A 22,820-nucleotide genomic window follows, 5' to 3' on the forward strand; every position below is an offset into this window, starting at 1 on the left:
ATTGTGTGTAAGCATATGCTTGTAAACCAGTTAACAAAAAAGTTAACTACTACTACTACTGGTTGCAACTTTTGTAATTATTGTAATTTGTAATTTTCTAAAGATGAAAATATGTTTTTGTGAGATTCACAAATTTTGGGTTGGATTCCATAATATTCACAAAACGAATACAAATGAATCTAATTAAAACAGCCAAACTACTGTATAGTAGCTACAATAGTGGGACTACTACAGAGTAGCAATTTTTTTTTTCAACAGATGTTGTTACAGTGTAAGAAAAATGCTAAATGACAATTAAAAAAGTCAGTCAGCTAGTCAATCATTCAATATCCGCCATGGACATCAGAAGACTTTGGTGGATAGGCAGTGTAATATAAATTTTCCCTCAGGCCACCAGTGGACATTGGTGGACCAGTGGCGTAATGTAAATTTTCTCCCAGGACAGCAGTGTATAGCACTCTGAGTCTCTGGCTCTGATTACACATGTTACAGTGTATTATATGTTTATTTATTTTATTATTTTTATGTGTTTTATTTCAAAAATGGGAAGGGGGGGTGATTTCAACTTGGGCTATGGCATGTTTTTAAAAACTTTTTTATTTTATTTTATTTTTTAACACTTTTTAAGTCCCCCAAGGGGACTATAACTTACATACATTAGATTACTAACACTGATCATTGCTATGCCATAGGCATAGCATTAATCAGTGTTATCTCCGATCACTGCACTGAGCCTGCCTGTGGCAGACTCAATGCAGAGATCGGCAGTCTGAGACCTCCGGCAGCATAATAGACTGATCGGGACCCCCACAATACACTTCAGGGGTACCGATCGGACAATGACAGGAGCAGTGCTCCTGTCATTTAAATGCCGTGATCACGGCATTGAAAGGGTTGATGTGGGGCGGCCGCAGGATCGCGGCAGCCCATCATTAACAGTGAGCTTCCAGCTGCTCATAGCAGCTGGTTCTCCCTGTCTTTAAAGCGAGCTCAGGTCCTGACGTAACATGACGTAAATGTATGCCATGCGTTACTTGGTCCATGACTTTCATTTACGTCAATTGTCGATTAAGGGATTAAAATACTTTCTTGATAGAAATTTAGGAAGACTAAGAGCAGTGTGAAGGTTTCTTTTTTTTTATCAATGAAGATATATATTTTAAGAAAATATTGGCCAAAATAATATATATATATATATATATATATATATATATATATATATATATATATAAAAATATATTTTTTTTTTTGTTATAGGCTCTAGTATCTTATGATAGAAATATGTTACCATAAACAGCATGTGGGTTTCCTTTTGTAGGTACATTTTGTTGTTTTACTAAAATAAAAAATAAAATAAAACACAGCAGGTGAAGCATTCACACATCTTCTAATCTGCTGCTGATACCACAGTGGGAAATTTGAAACTAGCAGAATACTCAAGAAAATGCCTACCTAAATAAAAGCTATGTATTAAAGCTATTAGGATTTCATTACACCTATGCAAAGTTGTCATTTTCAATCTTTTTGTTTACCGATTGTAAATAAATAAATCATAATAAAACAACAATAATGACAATATTGATGTATCAACCAATCAATGAAGTACGATCAGCTATGCTAAAATAAAAACTACCACATAAATAATAAATGACCATGCTTTCAATGTGTGTGTGTGTGTGGGGGGGGGAGTGTTGTTTTTTTTTATTCACTTGTATTTTACAGCAAATAAAAAAACATGTGATATATTTGTCTAAACTATGAATGAGGCAGCTCCTTTACACAGCAAGATGTCACAGGCTGCTATATCTAAAGCATTGATGAGATGCTGAATTAGATTGAAGCAGCTGCCTGAACAACATAAAGTGAAATGGAAATGTTGGCTTTGAATTGTGGGGAGGGCTCCAATCTTTTTCATCAATCTATAGACATAAATAACCCTCCATATGCACTATAAAAAGTAGAACAAGCTATATGTTTTCTTATTGACTAATAATTCTGTGTCCAAACTTGTATTTTTGCACTTGCACTTTGCAAACAGAAATGCATTGCATGTTGTCACACGTCTAATTGTTTTCCGTATTTTTATTTCCAGCAAGACAGAAATCATGACGTCTCAAGGAATAAAGGTGGGTTTACGTTTTTTTTTTAAAACATGCTTCGCTAGGTGAGCAAATTTAAATATAGGATGTCAAATCTGCCAACTTAGATGTAACAGCAGGAAGTAGTTTACATGTCTGTCTGTGCAATGGAAACAATTTTGCATTGTGCTTCACAGTTTTGAATGTTGGTTAACTAACTGAGCTTTAGGCATTGTGCCCAGAAAACACTCAATTTAATCCAATTCCACAGTAGGAAAACTCGTCTTTTATTACTATTGACATAAGTACAGTATAGCGAAACAAAGGTTACAACTGACTACAATTTATTTAAAAGTAAAAAATGTTGCCTTGTTGTTTTAATAAATATTTCTGAGAAAGTTATGCACAAACGTAGAGGGCCTTGATTTAACAATGTAAAAAAAAAAGTATTTTAATGCAGCCATATTTTATTTTATAATATGCTTTTATTGAAATGTGATTTCCAAACCAAGGTTTTTGGGGCCAGATTTTAAGGGCTATGTTCACACAACGTCAAAAAAGAGAAAAGGTAGCCACCTTTTATATTTAAAAAGACATCCGTTATTGCCACAATTTAGTTGACACCAATGCAATGTACTGAAGTCAATAGAATGAAGGACATCCAATGCACACAGTGTATAAAATGACGGACATAGTCAGTGCGGATGTCAAAATAATGATCATGTCAGTTATTTCCGTGCTTTCACCATTTTTACTATCAAATTCAACGGATTTTAGATTAATGACTATGTTCACACAATGTTTTTTCTCCTCCATTTAAAATGACGTCCATCTGTCATTTTTTTTTTGGCCCACAGTACAATGATAGCTGTTGGTACATTATTCTAGTTCAGGGGGATTAATTGCCCTTTGGTTGTGTCTTTATTTGAAAAGTCTATTGAATTTAATAGCAAAAACGGTGAAAGGATGGTGAAAAAAGAAAAACTATGTGAATAACTAAAAAATAACGTCTGCTGATTGCAAAAGACGTCCGGAAAAAAATTGACATGATCATTATCTTTTCGTCCACATAGACAACGTGTCATTTTATACATTGTGTGCATTGCATGTCCATCACTCTATTGACTCAATGCCTTGCATTGAAGTCAATTAAATCGACGCAATATTGCACATCTTTTTAAATTGAAAAGGCAGAGGCCTTTTCACTTTTTTGACTTTGTGTGAACATAGCCTAATATACACACAAAGACAATTAGTTCACCTAAACTAGAATAACGTACCAACAAACATTATTGCACTGATGAGCAGCCAAAGAGCGAAACAACAGTGCAAGATACAGGGGTCAGCACTACTATAACCACACTAGCTACAGGGTGGATAAAACGCTCCAGAAAGTCTTTGCATATGTGGTGCAATAACACAGATGTGGAAAATATCTTATCCAAATAATTGTGAAAAGAAAAAACATCTGGATGCACTCACCATGTTGCAAAAAGTGTCTTTTTATTCATTGCTCGTGTATAGCCATTACATAGTGAGGACATAGTGACGACATACAGGTAGTGAGGATGCCAACACCCTTCACTGATGATGACAGCTGTTTTACGCCCTAATTCAGCGCTTCTTCAGAAGAGGTGCCGAATTAGGGAGTGAAACAGCTCTCATCATCAGTGGAGGGTGTTGGTCTCCTCACTAACCGCACGGACTATGTAATGGCTGTACAAGAGCAATGAATAAAAAGACACTTTCTGCAACTTGGTGAGTGCATGCAGATGTTTTTTGTTTTCACAATCGATATATTTAAAAAAAACTGCCTCTTTTTACTGTACTTTGTTTTTTTCTTGATTTTAAAGTTAACTAGAATTGATGGTAAATAGTGTCCACGAGTAATATCAGTATACTTGTACCTTAGCAAGCTTATATTATATATGATATCATAAAGTATGACAGTGCAGTTCAGTATATTTGTTTTTCATCTAAAGTATACTTGTTCTATCTTTGTAGTTATCCTTTGGGCCCATTAGGGAATAGCATTTTTTAATATTTGCACTTCACAAAGTAAAGATTGAGAAAAAATAAATGAAGATTCAGTAAAAATAAATGTTTTTATTTGAATTGGCTTGAAAAAATAAGGTCTTTCAGACCTCGGAAGATGCATTTTCATACTATGTTGTACTTCAAAATTTAAACTAGATCACATAAAACATTTTTTACTGTTACCAAACTTTACTTTCTGTAAAACTTTGAATGCCTAAATGAAGAAAAAGCCTAATAGATCTGCAAACCTGAGCTTAACTCCATGCAACAACTGAGAAGCTTTTCTACTCTCAATGCCAAAAGCTTTTTAAAACTTATGTACGTTTTGAGGAATTTTATGTAAGGATGTGACTTTGGTAATGAATAATGTGCGAGACTCACCTTACCCTTTCCTTAAGCCCAATGTTTGACTAAGACCATTCTAAACAATCCCACTTGGTGAAACTCAGGAAATGCAGTCTAGCTTGTAGGTTTGTTCACAATTTTACCAGTTCTCCTCTGGGTTTTTTGCCAATCCAATTATTAGGAGGTTTCTTTTTTATATTCCTTCCATTTGTAACTCTGAAAGCACTGTACTATTGCATATCAGACCTTTAAATTAATAAGTTTGTCCTTGGCTCTAAATGCGCCCACATCCTTATAGAGGGAAAGCACTGTTTTATTGTGTAGTCCTGTCTGGCATAAATGACGGGTGGTGGCAGTGGAGGTGTGTGTGTGGATATGTGTATTGGCCTCGGGGTTGGTTACAATATTTGTGTGTGCAAGTGGGTGCACAAGTAGAGCACCTCCTTTACAGTCACATCCCCCACGTCATATGCCACATGTATTTGACATACGGCAAAACATATTTTGACTGTTTAGACAAAACTTGTCTACTTAGAGACTTATTTAAAGTTATTGTAACTCATGACTTTTTTTCATCTAATTAGAAAGAAAGCTCTGTTCTCCTGTCCTATTTTACCATTAAAATTCTAGAACTATATGGATGATTCCTGTTGTATAGTCTCCAATTTCCCATAACAATATGTATTTTTTCTAAGCAGGCTCATGGCTTAAATTGTGTGAGCCCAGCTAAATCTAACAGTACCCCCAATAGTCAAATATCAAATATAAAATTGTTGTCATTTAGTGTTATCACCTGGCCAAAAGGTACTGTTAATTGAAGTCAGCTCTATTTTATGTGCTGAAGGACTAAAAAGCAAAGTATGTGGCACAAAATAGCTGGAACACCAAAATAATCAAATTATATATCATCAATCAAATAAAGAAGAATGTACAAACAACATGATTACAAAACCCCTGAAAACAATTAGAAACTTCAAAAAAGGAGCTAACAGTTTTAACCTTAGCTCACTCCCCGACCTTCACAATAAATGAGGCTGCCCTAAAAATCCAAATGCCCAATATAATTAATAATACAATAAATATAAAGTACCTATAGACACAAAAAGTGCAAGTGCATTGCAGTGTATAGAGAATAATGAACTAACTATACAAAGTGCCAAGTGCAACAAAAATACAAAAAACAGCAAAAAAGAAATTATATATTGCAAACTACATAACGTGCTACGTGCTATCAAGAACCTCACACGTTCCGTCCAAAGCTTGGACTTTCTCAAGGGTACTGCTAAAGTATTACCCTTGAGAAAGTCCAAGCTTTAAAGTGAGCTTTACAGTGAGCTGAAGTTATAACTGTTAGCTCTGTTCCGCTTTTTTTGCATTTTTAATTGTTTTTAGGGGTTTTGGAATCATGTTGTTTGTACATACTTCTCTATTTGATTAATGAGTTATAATAATAAAGATTTCTTGATATTTGATCATTTTGGTGCGCCAGCTATTTTGTGCTATATACTTTGCATTTTTCATTATATATAGTGGCTGTGCACCCAGTTTTTTTCCATACTAGAATTAGCTGTGCTCTCTCTTGTTTTCCTTGATGAAGGACTTATGTCTACTTTTTATCTGATGAAAACATGCTTGCTATTAAGAAGTTATAGATTAACTGTAGGTGTATGAATACATGACATTTTGCCTTGGATAATGTTTCAGAACCCAGCATGTACAAGCAGCTTTGCATCTTTATTTGTATTCAGTTGCTTTAAAGGTTTTATTCATTGCTGTAAGTGTTACCTTACAAAGAATACAAATGGAGAAAATGGAGAAAAAAACCAATACAAGATTCTCCTGCTCTTATATATTAGGGCAGAATAACATGAATAAATTAAATGCACACTAAATTGAGGCAAAGTATTAAAGATAAACATGGAACACTTTATGGCATACAAAGTATAACATGGCGTCAAACACAACAAAAGCTTTAAAGCATTTTGCTTATAAGGCTCAGGTGATAAAGAGGTCAGTGTTGCAGATCACTGCTATGCAGTACTGCATGTACTTATCATCATAACAGCTAGACAGTATATTTCATTTTACAATGGCCTCTGATGCCAAGAGAAATATTTAATGGTTAATTCTAAGCTGCTTTATATTTTGACAACACTTGATAATTTGTGTTTACATATTTCATGTGAAGTTAATGCATATTATAGGAAATTAGGAAACACAGTAGCAGTCAAAATTTGGTAATAATGCTTTATTTACATCAATATTTGCATAATTTCTGGTGGCCATTTTCAAGTCTAATAATAGGAAGAGCAGCCATATTGGTTATCAACTTTGACTTTGGAAAGGACTTTGGGAGGGATGTATTAATTATGACCCCATGACGTATGCCATGATGAAGGCACAGATTCTTGCCTTATCCATTGCGTACACCAACCATAAGCCCTGCTCACCTGATTGCCGTGGCCTCCTCATGCACCTAATTTATCAAGGTTTACATCTGGAAACGGATGGAAACCAGGCAAAAATCTACAAGTGCTCAATTTTTTTCATAGTGTATAGTGTCCTTTAGTAAATCTGGTCAGGATTGGGAGGGAGGGGGGCACTTCAACTAAGACTGGCATACAAGTACACCAGTCTTAAAAAATTTACCACTTTGTCTTTTATGTTGTGATATTTGTTAAATTGGTTTTATGAGAAATTGTTATACTAAATTAGAGGAAAGGTAAGGGTGGACACATATATAATTTCCCACAAACTGATAATCAATTGTAATTTTTGTCAGCATGGTCAGTTTTATCACGAGACACCAACCTGTGTGGTTGCACTTCATTTTGTTACTGTTGTCACTAAAATAATGCAATAGGTTGATTTTTATCATTGTCAAAAAATGTGTACAAACTCATAGAGATATTTAATAAATGAAATGATACTTAGCTACATTTATAAAATCCAATTGTAAGTCAATGCTGCTACGTCATAAATGAATGCACAGGGTGGTACAAGCAGGCTGCTGTGCTACTTTAAGGCACTCTGTTTACCAAGTGCTACGTGCTACATAATACAGCCATCCATCTTTACCTATAAAATATTTATACACCCTTTAATAACCAGGTATTTCACCTGTATAACATTGACTTGTTACTTTATTACCTGCGATTTTGGGGTGTTAGATGCTTCCCCTGCTGTCCCAGTTGAATTTTAGTCGTGTTGGCATAATTTCCTGAGGTTTTATTGTGGACTTGGTAAACCTCCAAGTGGTCGAATCAATGTTTTTCAAAAAAAGAATACTTGTTCCCATAGACTTTAATGGGATTAAATATTCGATCAAATAGTCAAATTAAGGGGAGATATTCGAATGAATATCAAATATTTAAATATTTTACTATTCCCTCATCACTAGCACCCAGTTAATTGTGATACTGGACACTGGCTTCACAGCTGCCACAGAGACCCCCCCCTCACACACAATCAAACCACAATCCACCCTCCTATCCTCTCCACTCTGTTCCTAGCTCTCTATATTACTCTACCTGCTCTGCACTAACTGCCTGCTGTGATCCTGTTCTCCACTACACATACAGCTGGCTGCCTGTCTCCAGGAAGAGAATCACCTTTATATATAGAGGATGAGGGGGAGGTTTTGACATCACAAAAGGGCTTGCAGGTGATTGGATTGGCACATGGGAATATGGATAAACCCTTGTTTGAACTAAGTGACTGTATTGTAAGCTAACATTTGCTTCCGCCATTTTAGCCGCCATGTTTAGTGAATTTTGTCGCTGCGAATTTGCTTTGCAAAACTAAGCGAATTGACGGCGTGATCCGCAGCATATCTTGATTCACGGGATTCACCTTGCTCATCTATTATTAATATTATTATTAATAATACTATTATTATCTATATCATAAAAATAAAAGTCTGTCTGCCTGTTTTTTTCTCTGTCTGTGTGTCCGTCTGTCCTCTATACACTTTCAAACACCTGAACTGTTTGACCCCAAATTTGGCACGCAGGTGCATTGGGTGCCTCGGAAGGTAAGAGCGAAGGTCCCATCTATGCCAGATGTACAGGAGGGGAGGGGGATGGGGAAGAACGCCCTATAGAAATGAATGAGAAAATCTCCACACTGCACACACAGGTGATATAATTAGTGCTGCAGGTCTCCAGCAGTAACGGCAGTTTGGAGCCTTAGCATCCAATTGGATTACTACTTTCATTTTCAAAGGGAGCTGGAATCTTATTGGTTGCTAGGGCCAGCTGCCTGTGAACAGATCCACAGAAATATATGGTAGACCCCCCTACTCCAACTATATAATAGAGGTGATACAGGACACTACAGGTATACAGGACCCCAGAACTATACACTACAGGTATACAGGACCTCCACCAACTATATACCACAGGTATAAAGGACACTACAGGTATAGAGGACCCCAAAACTATACACTACAGGTATACAGGACCCATAAACTATACACTACAGGTAATACAGCACCCCTATACACTACAGGTATACAGGACCCCAAAACTATACGGTACAGGTATACAGGACCCCATGAAATATACACTACAGGTATACAGGAGCCTCAAACTATACACTACAGGTATACAGGACCCTCAAACAGGTATAGAGGACCTCCATCGACTTTATACTACAGGTTTACAAGACCCGCCAAACTATATAGTACAGGTATAAAGGGTCCCCAAAACTATAAACTACAGGTATAAAGGACCCACAAAACTATACACTACAGGTATACAGGACCCCCAAACTATATACTACAGGTATACAGGACCTCCACCAACTATATACTACAGGTATACAGGACCCCCAAAACTATAAACTACAGATATACAGGACCCCAAAAAGATACACCACAGGTATACAGGACATCCACCAACTATATACTACAGGTATACAGGACTCCCAAACTAAACACTACAGGAACACAGGACCCCCCAACTCTACACTACAGGTATACAGCACCTTCACCAACTATGCACTTCAGGTACACATGATCCCCCATCTTTGCACTTCAGGTATACAGCACCTTCAACAACTATACATAACAAGTATAAAGGACCCCAAAACTATACAGTGCAGGTATACAGAACCCCCCTCCCTCCCACACACATACTCTACACTAAAGGTATACAGCACCTTCACCAACTTTACATAACAGGTATACAGGACCCTCAAACTCTACAGTACAGGTATACAGCCCCCCAACTATACACTACAGGTATACAGAACCCCCCTTAACTGTACACTATAGGTATACAGGCTCTACCCCAACTATACACTACAGGTATACATGACCCCTAAAATTATACACTTTAGGTATACACACCCCTCCAATTATAAACTACAGGTGTACACGAATTCCATTGATTAACTCAATAAAACAAAATCTTTTAAACGATTGAAGTTTTCTGTTAAGCACCATTTGCAATGACAATAAACAAGGCCAAAGGCTGATCACTGCAGGTGGCGGCATAAATCTGGATTCTGCATGTTTTCCACATGGACAATTGTATGCTGCTGCTCCAGAGTTGTATCAGGTAAAAATCTTTATGTCAGTGTACCTGGCAATAGGACTGCCAATGTTGTATATAACCAGGCTTTATACAACACTGCCAATGTTGTATATAACCAGGCTGTATACAACACTGCCTATGTTGTATATAACCAGGCTGTATGTAACACTGCCAATGTTGTTTATAACCAGGCTGTTTACAACACTGCCAATGTTGTATATAACCAGGCTGTATGTAACATTGCCAATGTTATAAATAACCAGGCTGTATATAACATTGCCAATATTATATATAACCAGGCTGTATATAGCACTGCCAATGTTGTACATAACCAGGCTGTATGTAACATTGCCAATGTTATAAATAACCAGGCTGTATATAACATTGCCAATATTATATATAACCAGGCTGTATATAACACTGCCAATGTTGTTTATAACCAGGCTGTATATAGTCTGATCACATGACATCTCAGTTTGTTTTTTACGAAGTTTAAAGTTTTTAGTTAATTTCTAATGTGCATAAGCTACAATTTAAATAAACAATGCAGAACTGTCGGTATATAGGGGTATATAGGGCTCCTGGGAATTTCCCCTTAAACAAAACAAAACAAAAAAAAACATGGGCACCCTTGGAACAAATCTGATTAACACACCAGCACTTTCTTCCCGGACATTTTCTAGTTATTATTATTATTAAACAGAATTTTCCCCCTGTATATTGCCTCAATAAAATATGAATTTTGTCAAACTCATCTTGTTGCAGAGACTAGAAAATAGGAGGTACTGTAAGGCTATGTTCACACAAAATCAAAAATATTAAAAAGGCGGCCGATTTTCATATTTAAAAAAAAGTCTGTTTTTGCCGCAATTTAACTGACTGAAATGGCAATGCATTGAAGTCAATGGGAAGACAGACGTCCAATGCACAAAGTGTTTTTTGTCACTGTTCTCTTTCTCCGTTTTTACTATTAAATTCAATTGACTTTTCAATTAAGCCGCACCCAAAGTCCAATTAGTAACCCCAAACTGGAATAATGTACAAACACCAGTCATTGCACTAAGGGGAGGCCAGGCTGCTAAATGACATCCGTTATTTTAGACTCACAATAATGGATGTCATTTTAAATGGAGCTGAAAAAACATTGTGTGAACATAGCCTAACTCTTTAAGAACAAAAACAATTATCAAAGTTTTGTCTAGTCCTGCAACTTCTATTTTACTAATATATGGCCAATTTTACGCTTTGAGTGGAAATCCTCCTTAAGCTTTCTCAAGCAAAGATACTGTGAAACGCATTATTAACATAGTGAGCAGTACGATGTGCTTCACACAAATAGCTAATTACAAGCATTATTCCTACTTTAGTTTCAGGCTAATACATTTAGAGTATTATTTAGTCTGTAATTGGTGATTTAGAAAAAGAGAATTCATCATTCATATGTTGCACCAGGCAGCTATGCTGACAGCATACAAAAACTTTATTTTGAAAAAAGATGGTCTTGAGGAGGGAACAGATGCATTCCACTGTAACAAAGAGGTTATTCAGCTCTATACAGGAGCCTTAGTGAAACAAATCAAACTTTCTGGAATACTTAATAGAATGCCCTAACTAAGAGTGCAAGGCTGCAAATGTAGTTTGAGATGTGAAACATTTTATCTTCTTTTATCTTTATTATTATAATTTTTTTTTTTACTATTCCAATTACACATTTTCTTATTACCTTTTCTTTTATATGTAATTGATTATGCGGTTCTTGAAACACTAAAATGTAAGAACCTAAACAAGACTGCACCATTGGGCAAGCTAATAAACAGGGTGTCCTGTTGCTGAACCCTCCAGCAAGTTGATGTAATCAGTGGGTGAACCCAGCAGTAAGTGTTCAATTGCCTTTAAAAGGAACACCATAGGCTAAACCAATAAACTGTGTTATGCCAAGTTCTGGGCCTAAGGGTACAATACATGTTGCAAGGATTCAAAGAACACTAAGCAGAGAATCTCATCATGGTGGTCCCTGTTTAGAATGAGGCTTTACACAGTGCTTTCTCTTTACCTAGAGCGTTCCTCTAACATAAAAAAGTATTTTTTATAATTTATTGAGTAGATATCTTGTGATCCATTAGACCTATACTATGCTGCACATGAACATAGGTCTGATTCCAATGATACAGAGGAAACATGGTTATATAGTCCAGGATATGACAAATCCAGGTTTGTGGTACCATGGTAAAGACTTAAGCCATGTTGGTCAAAACAAAGGTTCAAACAAGTCAATCAGAGAGTTTCTCTGGATATACCGTAAGAAATTGTAGGATACAAAATGGGGGAGGAACATATAACTAGCAAAGAGGACAGTATATTGCAGTTTTACCCTGAGGAAGGCTTTTCCAAAACGTGCGTTGGGGTGCTGTCTGTGAACTAAACTTCTCCTGGTTAAGTATGTCATAATGTCCTATACTTACAGTATTTTGTCTTGCATTTATCTTGATTTATGTTCAGCATGTGTTAATATGTTTCCCTCTTTGGAAATATTATCTGGGCTAGGTGTAATATGGTTATTTTACTATGCTGCTCTCGCCTTTTTGGGTATTGTGTAATTCATAGACATTGTGACAAAAAACATCTTACTGGTGTTACTGTCTGGATGCTATTTCAAAATCATATCTTGCACTCGCACTTTTTTATCAATCTTTTATGATATATATATATATATATATATATATATATATATATATATATATATGATAAAATATAAGATATAAGATATGGTATCATCTAGTTATAGGTGTTTAAAGTTAAAACAAATATACTTCATATTACATTGACTTGTGCTTGACAATAACTTCTGACTATGTGAAGGTTTTCTTGGGGCCTAGTCTCTTTAAATAATAGCATAATAAGGCAATCATTGACACAGATATATCAAGCTGCCTAAAACCTACAGTGGCTAGTTCATTCCACAGCAACCAATGACAGTTTAATTTTTCTTCAGGATATAAAACAAGATGTGTGATTGGTTGCTGTGGGAAAAACAGACAGTCTGGGATTAAGGTTGTTTAATAAATCTGAGCCTTTGATTCCATGTCTTGAATAGACTTGATCGAACAGCAGATAAAGCTAGGTTCGATCGAACTCAAACCTAACCGGACCTTCAGCATTTGATTCCTGATGCCTTCCCGGTCCGTGCGGAAGGAGGAGACAGCCCAGGGACCACCTAGAACTCTGGGATACAGCCTAGTTAATAGGCAGAATCTTGGAGTTCGATCGAACCTAGCTTTTTCCGCTGTTCGATCAAGCCTAGTCTTGAATAGCCATTACCCGTTTAACCCCTTCGGGACCAGGCTAATTTTCGTTTTGCGTTTTCGTTTTTTCTTCCTTGTGCTTAAAAGGCCATAGCACTTGCATTTTTACACCTACAGACCCACATGAGCCCTTTTTTTTTTGTGACACTAATTGTACTTTGAAATGACATGCAAAATTTTTGCATAAAGTATACTATGAAACCAGAAAAAAATTCAAAGTGTGGTGAAATTGAAAAAAAAAAACACATTTCTTTTATTTGGGGGGAATGTGTTTTTACGCCATTCGCCCTGGGGTAAAAAGGACTTATTATGCATGTTCCTCAAGTCGTTACAATTAAAACGATATGTAACATGTATAACTTATACTGTATCTGATGGCCTGTAAAAAATTCAAACCATTGGTAACAAATATACGTTCCTTAAAATCGCTCCATTCCCAGGCTTATAGCGCTTTTATCCTTTGGTCTATGGGGCTGTGTGAGGTGTCATTTTTTGCGCCATGATGTTTACTTTCTATTGATACCTTGACTGCGCACATATGACTTTTTGATCGCTTTTTATTACATTTTTTCTGGATTTGATGCGACCAAAAATGCGCAATTTTGCACTTTGAGATTTTTTTGCGCTGACGCCGTTTACCGTACGAGATCAGGAATGTGACTAATTAATAGTTCGGGCGATTACGCACGCAGCGATAGCAAACATGTTTATTTATTTATTTACTTTTATTTAAAACCTGGGAAAAGGGGGGTGATTCAGACTTTTATTAGGGGAGGGGGCTTTTTACTAATGGCAATCCTTTTTTTTTTCTACACATATACTAAAAGCCCCCCTGGGGTACTTCTAGTATATACACTTTGATCTCTTATTGAGATCTTTGCTGTATAGTTATACAGCAAAGATCAAAGAGATCAGCACTCGTTTGCTTTCGGCTGCTGCACCCGAAAACAAACGAGTGCCGAGCCGGGGACGGCGCCATCTTGGACGAGTCCCCGGCCGACAGCAGTAACGGAGATCGCTCCTCCGGGACAACGTCCCGGAGGAGCGATCTCCACCACTAGACACCAGGGAAATGCTGTATCCAGTAATCGGATGCAGCTGTCATGTTTGACAGCTGCATCTGATTACTATAGCGAGCAAGGCGATCGGACCGTGCCCGCTAATACCGGTGGTCCCGGGCTACAAGCCGCGCGGCCCCTCTCTGAACGCCCGCACCTACGCGAGGACGTACAGTTACGTCCTCATGCGGGAAAGGGTTAAGATATTTAGCCCTTCAATAAAATCTCCTTACTTGTTTGAGGTGTAGTTAAACATATATTTAAAGTGGTACTATCAAGAGGCTTGGGCCAATGAACCTGCTGATATATCCCATTCGCTCTTTACCTAAGCATTCTCCTTAGGTCTCTCCTAGTGCTGCTCTTGCTATTTCTGCCTTTTTCAGTAAGGTGCCGCTTTTTGATAATTTCAGATATGCTAATCCACATGTTAGGAGCATTCTAGGCATTGCCTGTCTGCCCCGGAGCACTTGCTCAGCCCACCTAGCCTGCCCCTCCCATCCTGCCCACTATGCAATTCATATATGCATAGTTAGCCAGCTTGTTACCGCACATGTGCAGATAGCAGCCTGTAACAAGCAGCCTAACTATAAATATATGAATATGCAGGAAAAGATGGGATAGCCGGACCAAGCAGGTGCTTCGTGCGGACGGGCAACGCCCAGAATGCGTATTAGCACAGAACGGGCCGAAATAAGAAGAGCAGCCCTGAAGTCCTTAGGTAAAGAGTGGCTGGGTGATATCAGCAGGTTCATTGTGCAGCTTTAAAGCATAACAATCAATTCAATGTAATTTTTCAGAAATCAATAAATATCAATAGTACAAGGGATTTTAAGAAACTCTGTAATAGCTTTTATTAAGCAAAAGAGTTCAGAAGAGTTCAGAAGAAGCAGGATTTTTGTTTCCATTATGCTTTATGGAGATGGTAGGGTTCAAGGAGGGTGAGTGAGCAGGGAGTGGAGAAAAGCAGGGCTGTACAAAAAAAACCCTACATCCTGCAATCTTATGTACATCTTCTCTTACCAAGCTCAAAGATAAGCACTGACCTTTATGAATCCAATGTTTTATGTGCCAAGACAGTCTCCAAACTACACTTGCTGCCTCTGTTCTCTTCCTGCTCACTCATCCCCCTTGGCCCTCCGCTTTTCTCCTCTGTAATGAAAACGACTTTGCCTAATAATGCACAGATAAGAAGTGAGAAGGGGTGGGCTGCAAAACAGCTTTTAGAGTACAGAAAGAGGCTTTTTGCTTAATAAAACCTATTAGAGAGTTCCTTAACCCCTAGACGACCCTGGACGTAGGGTTACGTCATGGAAGTCTGTCCCCAGACGACCCATGACGTAACTCTACGTCCTGGGTGTTTCTCCGGCTATGAAGCGTGCTCCGGAGCGGAGCGCGCTTCATAGGAGGTGGGGGCCGGCTGCAGTAAGCAGCCGGGACCTCACCGGTAATGACACGCTGCAGCGATCGCGCTGCCGCGTGTCATTAACTCCTTAAACGCCGCGTTTAAGTGCAAGTGACAGGGGGGGTCCCCTGTCACTTACCTTCCTCCGTGCGGTCCGATCGGCGATCTGCTGCACTAAGCCTGCACAGGCAGGCTCAATGAGCAGATCGCCGATAACACTGATCAATGCTATGCCTATGGCATAGCAATGATCAGTGTAAAAATCCAAGTAGTGAATGTAGAAGTCCCCCAAAGGGACTTCAAATGTGTAAAAAAAAAAGGTAAAATCACTAACACACTACCCCAAAACCCTCCCCCAATAAAAGTTGAAATCACCCCCCTTTCCCATAATATAAATAAAACATATAAAAATAAATAAATAGATAAACATATAATATACCGTAGCGTGCGTAATTTTCCGATCTATTAAAATATAACAAGCGTCATTGCGAACGGCAAACGGCGTACACGAAAAGAGGGAAAAAAGTGCACGGATTACCGATTTTATGTTACATTATATATTTTAAAAAATTAATAAAAAGTGATCAAAACGTCCGATCTTCACAAATATGGTATTAATAAAAACTAGAGATCATGGTGGAAAAAATGACACCCCATACAGCCCCTTAGGTGAAAAAATAAAACTGTTATAAGTGTCACAATAGGCCCATTTTATTAATATTTAATTGCCAAAAAAAAGGATTTCATAAAAAATAATATATATAACATTAGAGAATCTGTGTAACTTGCATATGGTTGTGTTCGGACTGACCTATAGAATAATTGTGTCATGTCGCTGTTACCATATAGTGCATTACGTAGACACAGGAACCCTCCAAAAGTTACCATATTGCATTCTTTTTTACGATTTCACCTATTTATATCTTCATAAATAATATATTTGGGATTCCATCATACATGTTATGGTAAAATGAATGATGCCATTACACAGTACAACTATTCCTGTAAAAAACAAGCACTTACATGGCCTGTAGATAGAAAACTGAGAGTGCTAGAGCTCTTAGAAAGGGGGGAGGGAAAAACGAAAACACTAAGATCAAAATTTGCGCGGTCCACTGGGTCATTTTGGGCCTGGTCCTCAAAGGGTTAAAATCAATTCTGCAATAACAATTATAAATGACCATTACATAATAATAATAATAATAATAATAATAATAATAAAAATAATAATAATATTAATAATAATTCTGCAGTTATATAGAAAATAATAAAGAAGCTAATCTAACATCACTGTGCTCTTCTGGTGTCCTCCTATCGTGTCTCCAGGTTCCCCACTGAACAATCCAGCCTCTACTAATGCAATGACATCAATGGTCACAGAATTGTCCTGTCTCAGTTAGTGATTGGCTATGTGGGCTGTCACTGCTGAGATGAGTCTCAGAGGTTGTGGCAACCGAGGGAATACAGTGAAGTTAGAATTGCTTCTTTATTATTTTCTATATAACTGCTACCCTATATTAAAAGTGTTCTTACACTTGACTCTCTTTTAAAAAAAAAAAAAAAAAAAATTCTTAACTTTGTGGTAGACAAAAATGTATTTTTACTCCCTAGATCTGTGTGATAAAAAGATGGAATTAAAAAGCTATAAATGAAGATGGAGCATGCCGTAGGGCAGTGTTTCTGTGGAAACCAGTTAACAGACTGAGGAATCTTTTCAATGTCAAGTATAGTTTGATGACAACTATGTATGTTACATAGCCTGAAAAAATAGGTATCAAGAATAATTCAATAGATGTGAGAAAAAATATGAAAGTGTAAATGTAACATACCTAGTACTAAATATAAACATATGAATAATAGCTCTAGAACTGAGTACAAAGAGGAACCCCTCATTGACATGACACAATTCTGTACTTACAGTATAAACACTGATTTATCTATAAGCAAAATGGGTTTCTATAATGTAACTTCATGTTTACAAAAAAAAAAAAAAAAAAGCCAAGGAACTCTCCTAAGTGCCTACTGCAATGCTTATGTCATAGTTTTTCAGTGCTTTGGTCCACCCAGAGCATATTTACAAACTGACACAGACAGCATGAGTAGTGGGCAGGGATAAGGTTGTATATAGTCCTCAATCAAGAATTGGTGTAGGTTGTGATTGGGGACACCTTCTTGGTCAGTCCCATAGACTTTAAGTGGATGGGCAGTGAGCATGCCCAATTACTGCTCCATTGAAATCACTCTGTGGGGCAGTGTGGATTAATGGGAGACACAGGACAACCATTCTCATGATTGTTGGGGATATACTGTAAGTGGTGGTTCCTTAAACAATTAGATACTTAACACCTATACTGTGCAAAGATGATAAATTTAATTCTGGTAATACCAATATACACAAAAAAAAAACTATGCAGTTTAAGGCTATGTGCACATGCTGTATGAGACCGTCCGTTCCGTGACCCCATCTTAAGTACCGGCCGGGTGATCTTTCCGGCTGCAGTGCTCTGATGCGGGCGCATCAGCGTGCGCCCACATCAGAGCTTCCCATAGCACACAGTGAAGCAAGCGGCCGAAGCCAGTTTTTTCCGGTGCCGCACAGGATCCCGGCTGGAGCGTATACGATGTGTGTACGGTCTGGACGGGATCCAATTGACAATAAGGCTATGTTCCACCCCGTAAAACTACGGGCGTAGTTCTGCGGCGAGAACTACGGCCGTAGTTTTACGTAGTGTGAACATAGCCTAAAGCACACAAGGAAACATCCCATCTTGCTAACGTAATGCCCATTTTTAGGTATTTTACTTGTCAATACGGGATGTTGACAGATGGAAAGTACAAATGTAGTATTTGATACTAAATAGCATATTGGCTGATGTATTAGTTAGAAACAAAACAAAATAATCTGTTTTCGTTTTTGGCATTATCAATATGGCGATGAACCCAAAGAAATAAAGAAGCTGTTTTTCTTTAACTATTTTCTGCATATTACTCTTTGCCTCTTCCTAGACTTTCAATAGCACTTATTATAACACTGGCAATAGCTTTTCTTCCTTTTTATGTTTTTACAACTGTTATTAGGAAACAGGATTATTCTATGTACAAATCACTGATTAGTGTAACTATTTTCTCTTAGTAAAGAGCTTTTTAATGTGAATTCACATTAGTTTGGTTGTATCGAATGTTAGATGAATGCTTTTAACAGTAGCCACAGGGCTGGAATTGTAATAAGTCTATGCATAAAATTGTTTTCGCATGTTCATCCCCACCCCTCTTTTACCAGCAAGCGTTCCAAGGCTGTATACACACTAAGTGGAAAGAAGTGTTGATGTGCAGTTATTCATGCATGCAGGATCCGATGAAAAGAGGATTGCACACAGAACAGGAGAATTGGTACTCTGCTGCTCCTAAACCTACTAAAAAGAAATATTTATAATTAATATGGAACACAAGACAAGCAGCACTCTACTTGTTTACAGGCAGTAAAATATGCATAGCAATTAGAAGTACATAGAATCTCAATGTGAGCTATTATCAAAAGAAGGCATTGAATTTAATCCAGTAGTTCAAACAAGATTACTTTGTTACTTTGCTGTTGACATAGAGGAAGGTCCATCCAACACTTGGTAAATCTTTCAATGCTTTATCCCATATGATTAAAAATCAGCAAGATACCATCTGGAATCAAGCAGATACACCTCTACGCTTTTCAAGCGCATGCTTGAAGGCGAGCTGGAGTGTGTATATATTTGTTACTTTGCTATTGACAACAAGTGATATATGTACACCGTATAACATACACCAATCAGGCAAGTGTATAAAACAACTTTATACCTCACTTTGCATCATTTCAAAACCCAAGCTTTTAAAATGATTTAGTCACATATTCTAATAGAACAATATGCAAAATAAAAATCTTAAATTTAGGCGGTGTTTCTAAAAGTTTACTGGGGGATCCGTCTCCAGTATAGGGTGTGTAGGAATGCTGACCATTCCTGTGCATAGGGAGGATGGGAGAGATTACTGATGGCCATGTGCATAGCAACCTTAACTATCATTTGAGATTACATTTCAGAAAAAAAAAGTCATGTATGTATATAAGAAATGATTTTGAGATATAGAGATGAGTGAAACACTTAATTTCAGTCGGCAGGATTTTCCTGTCCACTGTTAAATTAGTTCCAGAATTGATGGCTGGTTCAGGTTAGACCCTTCACTTTGTGGTCTAGATGCAGAGTTCTCAGCCTAGTGAGTATGAGAAGTTTACCTCCTTGGGACAGACATTAATAGTGGAACATAGCACATCTTAAGAGGAATCCTTTCTTCTCTACATGGGGAACATATACTGTGTGCCTCACTGCTCAGTTAACACTCAGCTGGGTATATAGTGCCAAGCCCAATGAGTGTAAGAAGCTACCTTCTTTGGGCTGGGTTCACACTACGTATATTTCAGTCAGTATTGTGGTCCTCATATTGCAACCAAAACCAGGAGTGGATTGAAAACACAGAAAGGATCTGTTCACACAATGTTGAAATTGAGTTGAGCCTTAGCCAGACAGTATGCATAGTCTGTTTTAACAGCAGTCCCATCAGGGTCTCGGCTGTGTATAACAGCTGGGCTCCTGCTAATTAATTGCAGGGGTGCATTATTAGAACCCGCTATGATCATCAGCCCAAGTCTCGGTTTTGCTTTTAGGGGTTTATGTAAACAGATGTTTCTATAAAATGGGACAAACAGTACTGAATGCTGAAAAGACTGAACAATAGAAATAAAAGTTGTGGTTCTAAGATCATGTAAAGATTAATAGAAACACTGACTCTGACCTGCAATTCAAATACAATAGGAGCTTTTAACTAATGGCACTAAATAGAGCATAGATACAGTCCATATATGAAATGCACAGCACAATGTCTTCAGGCTGTCAATGTATAAATTAAAAGCAAATATCTTTTGTACTAAAATCCTTAATGACTATTTCACATGTTAAAATACATTTTCCCACACAGAAGCCAACACTTTTTATAGTTTTTTTTTCCAGGTTTTCTTTTGTAATTTTGAGATCAAATAAGTAGCTCAGAGACCTGAAAAAGCAGCATGTCCCTTGTTTTATCTGATGTCTCCAACGCTTTGGGGAAAAAAATTGTGATTGTTTTTAAGTATTTTTCTGCCGCAGCATTGGTAAATCTGGGCCATAGTAGTATTCCTATTGAAATGATCTACTAACTGATTTACTTGTATAGACTCATAGAAGGAGACAGACTTACATGTTTATATATGGACACAAACTCCTCTTAAGTACTTTTCTTACGCTAATAATATTTTATGGTAAGGAGCAACTTGTAGCCTGTGTTTCATTATACATTTTGTTGTACCTTCCAGTATAGTGTGATTAATGTTTCTGTCACCTGAGTTTTTAATCTCGCTGTCTATGGGAATCAGATGTTCACACTATGATGACACTTAATAACTACCCAAGAACTCTCAATGCTGCTTTAGATAGTAGCACAAAGTACTTTGCTCTCACAGTTGGACTACTAATTGCCTTATAAGATTTTATGCTAGCTGGGCTCATAGAAGTGATAACAGGAACTATTTCTCACTACTCCAGAGATACTTCTTGATAACAGGAAATGTTATCTATCAACTATAAAGGTAGTTAGAATCCTGCTCTTTGATTCCCATGAGAAATACATTTTCTGGAGAATCAGGGATTTCTGAGAGATTAAAAGTACTTTTACCAGTCTCCAGTGACACAGTTCTCAGCATCCACTTGTCATTATTACTGTATGTAACCTACGAGAAAAAAAAAAAAAGATTGGCCAAAAACGAAAAAAAAAAAAAAGATGTTAGTTATACAATTAAATTATTTATACAATAAAGCCTTATCCAAAGTCTTTATTGCAATTCCATAAAACCAGAGATAGACAGCTAGTTTACGCGTTTAGGCTTAGGCTGGGTTCACACTGCGTTTTTGCAATCCGTTTTTTTTTGTGTGCATCCGTTTTGAACCATTTTTCCATTGACTTCCATTGTACAAAAAAAAACGGATCAAAACGGATCCGTTTTTTTTTTATGGACACAAAAACGCAGCTGACACTACTTTTGTGTCCGTTAAAAAAAGGGATCCGGTTTGATCCGTTTTTTTTTTACTATGGAAGTCAATGGAAAAACAGATCAAAATGGATGCACACAAATGCATCCTTTTTTTCATCCGTTTTTCATCCGTTTTTGCAAAAAAACGGATTGCAAAAATGCACTGTGAACCCAGCCTAAGGCACATGCCTTGATAACAACTTAGTTTAGCACCCTTTCATATTTATGGGGTGTGTAGCACCAGATCACATGATTCAAAAATTAAAATCAAATTACAAACACATGATTAAAACCACAGGTTGAAACAAGAGAGGACTAACGATCCTTGCAAAATATACAAACACTTAGATGAATTCATAGATGTATCTGCAAAAATTCTGAAAACATTAAAGCTACATAAATTATATTCATAGTTAACGTGTTCTCATCATAGATATAAAAAAGCAAAAAGAAAAAGAGAAAAAAAAGGAGGAAAAAAACTTTGAAGTATCTACTCAAACTGTTGATGGACATCTGCAAAGGGAGTTTTTTCATGTGTAGTGTGAATTTTATACTCTATACTAAAGCTGTAGTAACAATAGATATCAATAACTTAAAAACACATTTTCATTATAAAGTGTTTTTTTTTTTTTTTCTTAGCACACGGCAAGCAGAAGTAAACAGTTCCCCAGCCCTCCTGCTCCCTTTGCTTAGTGAATGCTTCTTTTACCTGATACATTGCTACTTTCCCGCTGCATCCTAGTGTGACTAACCAGTTCACACTGGAGCTTTTGTGGATGTCAGGTTTATAATTTAACAACACAAAAAGAAATGTGCACAGAAAAATTCTTATACCTCAGCTAGAATGAACAGGTGTGTTATGTCCTCTGCACAGTGGTACTATATAGAACTGGAGTTAGCTGCAGACTAGTGATGAGCGAATTTGGAGGGTGAAACCGGAAGCTGGGCGATTTAAACGATTATCGAATAT

General features: G+C 37.2%; 1 protein-coding gene across 1 annotated transcript in view; it reads left to right on the plus strand.

Moving 5' to 3' along the window:
- FSTL5 (follistatin like 5) overlaps positions 1-22,820 on the plus strand; it is a 538,172-nt gene that overhangs the window by 123,370 nt on the left and 391,982 nt on the right. Inside the window, exon 3 of the mRNA XM_069976180.1 lies at positions 2,093-2,126. Within this exon, the coding sequence (XP_069832281.1) occupies positions 2,093-2,126 (34 nt within the window). The remainder of the gene's footprint in view (positions 1-2,092; positions 2,127-22,820) is intronic.

This window comes from Dendropsophus ebraccatus, chromosome 7 (assembly GCF_027789765.1).
Source record: "Dendropsophus ebraccatus isolate aDenEbr1 chromosome 7, aDenEbr1.pat, whole genome shotgun sequence".
Lineage (NCBI taxonomy): Eukaryota > Metazoa > Chordata > Amphibia > Anura > Hylidae > Dendropsophus > Dendropsophus ebraccatus.